Source organism: Lutzomyia longipalpis, chromosome 2, assembly GCF_024334085.1.
Source record: "Lutzomyia longipalpis isolate SR_M1_2022 chromosome 2, ASM2433408v1".
Taxonomy (NCBI): Eukaryota; Metazoa; Arthropoda; class Insecta; order Diptera; family Psychodidae; genus Lutzomyia; species Lutzomyia longipalpis.
In genome coordinates this window covers 9,046,905-9,054,262 of record NC_074708.1, presented here as the reverse complement: position 1 = coordinate 9,054,262, position 7,358 = coordinate 9,046,905, and the positions used below count along the sequence as shown (strand labels likewise).

Below are 7,358 nucleotides of genomic sequence, written 5' to 3'. Positions count from 1 at the left end.
TTTTGCGACTTGAAAAAGTATTTTATTGCTGTTTTTAATTGGTTTATATGAAATAAAGTGGGCATCAAATCTTTAAATAATGTGTCGCATTTTATATTGATATTGTATGTACATCTACAACAAATAAACTCGCTTTCTACTCCACTCTCCTGATGATCCATTTCTACATTCTTTTACTTTCACCACGCGTTATTTGTTCAAAATATACCCAAACAATTTTTTTTTAGTTACTTTCAAAAAGTATTGTTAAACTGCAAATCGATTTGTGATTAATAATTTTTGTTTTTTAAGTGAATAAATGGCCTTTTGTTGTTTTTTTCTACTTGAGTAGCTGTGCATATTCTGAGGCACTTTTAAATTCCAACAACTCATCGCGCAGCTGCATCATATCTTGGATGGCATCGCGATGCTTCTTGCTCTGCTTCAGACGATACCGAGCACCATTAATCAATTTATCAATCATATAATGTAGCCAAAGGACATTGTTGAACGGATCGTACTTCTCCCATTGATTATTCACTTGATTACGCATCAAACGATAAATATCAAATTGATAATCGCCACTGGCTGAAAAGAGTTCCTCGTCCTGGGATAGATCGTTGTACTGGCATTCACCAGCATACACCATACGCGAAAGTGTGTAATCAATTATGGTGACCCGAACACCATGTGATGGTATTGCAATCAATTCACCATTGAAGACAAATTCCACCTCCTTATCATCTGTGTGTGAAAGCAAAATATTTCCCCAATGGAGATCACGATGTTCAAATTCAAACTTTTGTTCTGCAACAGCTAGTGAGAGGGCGACCTGTGGACCCAAAAAGAAGACCAAAAATTTATTAAATTTGTATTTAAATTTTCTTCTTATTATTTTAAAATGTTAAGTGGAATAATTTCTTTGTTTTCCTAATGAGAAAAAAATTATTCCACTTTTAACAAAAATTAAAAAAAAAAAACATCAATGAGGATGATGAATGGCAAAAAAAATATAAAATAAATCAAAACTCACCACCAAAAAATAAATAATAAAAATAATAAATGACGAGAGACATTTATTCCAGCAATAGATGAGTGAAAATCTAGTCATGTCCTTTAACACAAAACCATGTGCTAGACATTCACTGCATCAACTGACGGAACAATAAATTATTATTGAGAAAAAAAAGCTTTAAATGAAAGGAAAAATAAATAAAAACATAAACAATACAAAAAACATAAAAATATCGAGGCTGTAAAAAAAATAAAAGCAAAACGATTGTGAATAACATGGAGGATGAGTGTAAATCTAGTCATAGTAGAATTCTTTATATATGTACTAGAAATACACCCACCCCTCATGAAGATTCAAAAAAAAATGACGGCAAAACAAATTGAAAAAATAAATGCAACAATAAACAAAATGAAATGAATTTTAGCAAAATAAAGATAAATAAAACAACGATAAATTACCTGAATGAATGCTGAATATGATTCAAGAGCATTTTTGAAGGTGAATGCCTCCAAATCTTGTCCACCATTGCCCAATTCTAGAACAATATACAGCTGATCGTGCTCAAAAATTTCCGGATGATCATTGTCTGTGCCATGGTTGTCACGATAGAGTTCCCAGAGATCAATCAAGTGTTCCGGATAGCAGCCTTGTACACATTTAACATTTACAAGATCCACAAATCCACCAGTACGATAATCCTGACCATTCTTCAATTTACTCAATTCCGATGTTATAATAATCTCCGAGAGGATCTCTTCGAATTTCTTCTGATATTCACCATTTACGAATTTATCACCTTCAATCGGGATCACTTTGAGGACTATTGCTTTTCCCTGGCTATTTTTGTACATAAACACCTCACTGTAGACTCCTTCACCCACTTTACGGCAACTTCTCAAGACGCTAATCACATAAAAGACAAGAGAATAATCATCAAAACCTCTAGAAATTCTAGGAATTGTTTATATAAAAAATTATAATCTACATTCACTCACCTACTAGAGTACACTTCATTGAAGTCCAACGGTTCTGCTTGGCCACAGTAGCGCAATACAAGTCCTCGATGTGTGAGGTCACCGTTTATATAGCCTCCGACCTCCTCACGAACACTGCTCGTGCGTCGATAGCGTAGAATTGAGTGAGTCTGCCTGCGAAAATGTTTTCGGCTGGACGCTTCATCAAAGGACAAATTGCCACTCTCGATGGCAGACACGCTTCGACTAATGGAAAAGTGACGACTTGGTAAAATGTCTCGACTTCCTGGTAGGGACTGGTTGTACGTCTCGTCATCTGATTGTGGCACCAGAATTGCTGCAAGACACCAGACAAGAAAAATAAATAAATTGCAAAAACTACCTAAAATTTGCACAGTTAGGTATATGTATACAAAATCCCACCATTAGTTTTATGGTCTTAAACCTATATTAGTTGTGAAGTTTTTTCTTCTTCTCTCTTACAATTAGGTCATGTGTGTTGATGTAAAATGTCTCGTCTCTCAAATCACCACTTTTTAAAAAAAAAAAATTTTTTCATGTAGCCTCTATACTAAATCTTGAGGACGCGCCATACGCATTGAAAAATGTCAGTGATAACAACATTAAACTTGAGCATCCGGACATTTCTCAAGTTGTGGTGATACATTTTTTTTACTCTCTCGTATCTACCAACACTTTGTTAGTGATTTATAATTGTGGTTTCAGATTAAGATAACTCTATATACTGTAAAATAAATATGTAGGCAATGAGTACTCAAACTGCGATTTATTTTTTTTTACTACATATTACATTTGAGTATAGAATTTTACGATAATTTAATTAAAATACCTTCAAATATTTTAATTTTTGTTTCAGCATTGAAGAATTATTTTAAAGTTAAAAGTAACAAAAAATCTACATTCCAGCCATAGAGATAATATTATACGTTTAAGAATATCTGTACTATGTAAATGTTCACTACTAAAAGCAAATCTTAAAAAAAACTGTTGAAACATCGATTTTATTTTTAAAACGGAGATTTGATCTCAGGCTACTTAGCCCAGACCTTGAAAAATTGTCTAAATCGGGTATGAGGATAGTAGGTTCAAGCCCACAGTAGCGTCGAATTTCTGTATGCCTGTTAGATGATCTAAGAATAGGTTAGACGGCATTTTAAATTAGAAAATGTTCAACAGTCGCAGTTCAAAACATCGTCTGGTCCTCAGGGTAAGGATTAAAACATAGGCGTTAGTTCCCCAAGAACCTTATTACAAAAAGGATTCAGATCTAAAATAACTTGAACTTAAAAGAAGTTCGTGTCATTAAAGTAAAGGTCATAAGGGATAAAGCTGAGAAAGTATAAGGAAAATTTATTTCTGGATCATCACAGCTGAGTATTTTCTGGGTAAAATCGCAACAATAAAAAACATTTTCACGAAAAATCTAGTCTATCCAATCCCTATGATTCATTGGTAGCTGAATTTCGAAATACAATGATTTCCTTTTGATAAAAGAAAACACAAAATAATAAGCTTCATTTAATTAAGTATTTCTGTGTGATTGTCTACAAGTCTAGCCAATGTTTAGTTAGAAAAGTCTGGGTCTGACTGGTACAACCACTCACAATTGAGCTACAACGTCATTGCAATATTATGTTTTTTTATCGAGGGAATCACGCTTTCATTAATGAATCATCACCTTTCTGTATAGATTTGATAATATTCTACGCTATCCTTCACACCGCTCAAGAAACCGCAGTATTCGAGTATTTCGTGTTTGGATTTTACGCCTTAGAAAAGCAATATACCTATACATCGTGTAAGATTTGTGACGAAACACATGAGAATGTTGGCGCAGAGAGAAGACGCAAGAGCGAATGGCGTGTATAATTATTATACACTAGTTAACTTGGATCCCCGGGCAGATGTAACTAAATTTCATTGTGTTTGTGAGTACATAATTTTGTATTTTTTCTGATTTCATCTGATAACGCGCGTTCATTCGTTACGAAAAGTAAATTTTCTTTAAAATTTGAATAATTTCATATGTAATAGGGATAATAACTCTAAAAGAATGAGGGTAAAGGTTATCTATTGCGGTTATTTTTTTTATAATTAGTCAAGCCATTTTAGAAAAATTCATTTTTTTATATCTTGAACCAAAATTGTTTAGAAGATTCCGAAACTTTAGGTCAAATTTCAAAATCCAAAACTGCACACTTTTCATTTTTTTTTCTTACTATTTTTCCATTACCTACTTATATGTATTTTTTATTATTTATGTGTATTTGTTATGAAAATGCCTGTGTATGTGCGCGCATTCGTATCATACAAAATGTATGCATGTGTTTGTATTACAACTTCTCTTTGAGAAAAGAAGGCTTAGGAGTGAATTTTGTCAAATTTATCACCTTTTTTTTATTTTTAAATTCAATGAGGAAGTGATATCAAAGCAAACGTAAAAAAAAGTCAGACCACAAAGAGAAGTTCATCAGATCAAGGAAATGATTAAATTTACCTTTTTCCGCAAGATTAAGATGCATGCACTTTCAATGTTGATCTGTTTTCTTAAACAAAGACTGCTGCTTGGATGCTGCACTTCAACGTAAACTACACTCTATCTCTTACTTAGAGAGTACTTTTCCCCCCAACAACAGTAAACTTTTATATATGTATATAGTAAAAAGTATATAGTAAGCTGTATTACTATTGCTCTCGGAGTCTTTCTCTGTACACTTTCACCAACAAAGCCCTGTTATTTTCCTCCACACAAAGCCTCCAACTCTCAATTACGAAATAATCAAGTTGCTCGTGACGTCAGAACTTCGGAAATTACTCCACTTCCTTGCACACAAGTTTACTCCGCCAGACAAAATGAGAAAATTTCGAACACAAAATTCACTTTGAAAAGCAAAAACGGGTTCAATGAAAAAATTTCCTCAACACACTTGTGGGCTTATAAGTAAGCTTTTTTTCCTTGAATTTCGCGCAGTGAATCAGTCCACCTTTGTGATTGGTTTTTGCACCAATTATCTCAAGAGACGCTTACTTTGCGAAAAAACCTTCCTCACCCAATGAATAACACAAAATAACGAAACAAAAGACTTGTAGGATGCAATTAAGATCACTTAAAAGTCCTTTTAGCAATTTTTTCTAGGACTTTAGGCACAATTTTCTCAACTACACAACTGACGCCGAGAAAATAAATTCGGGAAATTCGAGAATCAAGTCCCCCATTTTATATTAGTACGTCCCACAAAGTGCCTAAGGAAGTTTTTTTACGCTTCAAAATATTAAATTTCGATAAAAAATTCTCGATTATTCTCATTGTTTATATATCGGATTTTGGATTTTATAAGAATTATGAAGAAATAAAATTAGTTGATAAATTAGTAATTTCAAAGGCATAAAAATAAGTTTAAAAAAGTTTAAAAATAATTTAAATAATTAGTAAAAGAATCTAGACTTGAAAATAATTTTTCGATTAATCGTTTTTAATTGAAACATATCGACAATATAAATATTTGTAGTGTTATTTCCGTACAGAAATTCATAATCGAGCCCATAGAAATAAGTACAGGACGTGAAACATTGAACTTTTGCATCCACATGAAACATAGAAACATTAAAACATGCGGACTTTGTATCAAGATAGTTTTTTTTACGGAGTCTGAGGATATTTCTGAGTTAAAACGTCTGCTTTAAGCTCTTCTACATAAACTTAACGTATTTCTATTATGGAAAAAATGGAATAAAGAACTCCATAGAACAAAATGTTTCACGTTTAGGTTAGTACATGACCCAATTAACGGAAAGGAGCTAAAACAAAACTTTCAGGAATGATAGTTTTTGACTTTCTTAATTGTTTATGTATCAGGAAATTTAGATCCTGATATCTTGAAGTTTAAGATGAAGCATAAGAAATTCTTATTTTGTCACCCTTGTCACGAATCATCCATGAAACATCAGCGCTAATGTTTCATATACGTTAAAAATTCTAAAACTAAACTACAAAATAAATCAAAAAAGTAGGTACAAAAAATATTGCCAAACTTACCACTCTCCTTGTTCGAAAGGGTTGAAAAGGTCTGAAAATTTGAAGAAAATTTTGAGAATAAAAAGAAAAACAAAATTAATGAAATATTCCTTACATCTGAGTCGTATATCCTTCGAGTAACTCGACGTCGTCCTGGTTTTATCAGACTAACATTTGCTGCAACGTTAGCATCGTCAATTTGTTCCTCATTTGATTTGTTTTGGTGGCAATTTTCATTGATGTGCGTTCTTCTCCAATTTGCTAGGGATTTCCTCCATTTTCCAGCTGCCAGGACAATCGTTTGTCTTGGTTGAGGAACTTTGTCTTGCTCTGTTGAATTATCTTGAGATGTGTTCACAAATGCCACCGTCTTACGGATTTTGGGAGGATTCTGTGATAGTATTGTTTTCCTTGGAAATTGCACAACAATCTTCTTTGGAGATTTCACCGAGTTATCATCTTCTGTATCCTTCTGTACATTTATTTTATCTTCCTGCATTTCCTCGGCAGGTCGTTTTGGTATGTTTGATTGTACTATAACACAGGAAGAAGACTCCGTCATAGATCCTGTGACTCCTTTCTTTACGCTCAGAGGTTTCCAAACATAGCTGTCAGACTCGGAAGAAAATGTGCTCAAGAGATTATTGGGTCCTGCCGGATTTTTCTCATGACCTCCAAGGAGCTTCTGATCTGAGACAATTGGTGAGAATTTCTCAAACAGTGATAGTTTCTGTTTTTCCTCTGTGCTCTTGGCTGTACTGATGGGTGTTGAAACTATGATGCCAGCAGCGCTACTTTTGCTCTTCTTCCTTGTTGTCCTCCTCATCCGGGAAGGCCTGGGAAGATTTGTGGAATCCGATGAATCGTAAATGCTGCTATCGAGATTAAAAGACATCCTCACTTTTCCCTTTGGTCGCAACAAATTCTTCTCCCGTAGTCCACTGGAAGGAAAATATTAATGCCCCTTTAGAAATTATTCAGTAATATGTGAGGAAAATGATGAAAATGCATTAATTTCAGCTTACTTTCTGTTATTGGAAATGAATTTATCAAAGGAATCCATCCAAATTGAATTGCTCAACGTATTTTCATCGGCGAAATGAGTTTTGCGCGTTTTACGCTTTTCCTGTGGATTTTCCTTTGCTTTTTTCGTTTTCAGTCTTGTATTCATGTTTTCGGGTCACAGTAGCACCAAATATTATATCAAAATATTCTTTTCTTCACGGAAAATCACAAAATAATCACTCTAAAAATATAAAAATGCTACCAAGACGTGATGCTACCTTGTCAGTCAAAAAAAAACCCGTGGCGGTGTTTTTTTTCGCTGACTACTATGAATTCTGTTCGAAAAGAA

At 33.6% G+C, this 7,358-nt stretch overlaps 1 protein-coding gene across 1 annotated transcript; it reads right to left on the bottom strand.

Annotated features, from left to right (window-relative positions):
- On the bottom strand, nucleotides 1-7,292 carry LOC129788979 (uncharacterized). Its single transcript, XM_055825537.1, has 6 exons — nucleotides 7,030-7,292; nucleotides 6,120-6,945; nucleotides 6,026-6,056; nucleotides 1,990-2,305; nucleotides 1,453-1,897; nucleotides 1-811 (listed from the first exon to the last, which is right to left on the bottom strand). The coding sequence occupies exons 1-6, from the start codon at nucleotides 7,173-7,175 to the stop codon at nucleotides 320-322; spliced, it is 2,256 nt and encodes a 751-aa protein (XP_055681512.1). The 5' UTR covers nucleotides 7,176-7,292; the 3' UTR covers nucleotides 1-319.
- Nucleotides 7,293-7,358: the final 66 nt, after the last annotated feature.

Coding starts and splice junctions, on each gene's coding strand:
- LOC129788979 (XM_055825537.1), bottom strand. CDS start 7,175: ATGAATACAAGACTGAAAACGAAAAAAGCAAAGGAAAATCCACAGGAA. Junction 2,306..6,025: donor CCTTTCGAACAAGGAGAGTG/GTAAGTTTGGCA, acceptor GGTGTCTTGCAG/CAATTCTGGTGCCACAATCA. Junction 1,898..1,989: donor AATGAAGTGTACTCTAGTAG/GTGAGTGAATGT, acceptor TTATGTGATTAG/CGTCTTGAGAAGTTGCCGTA.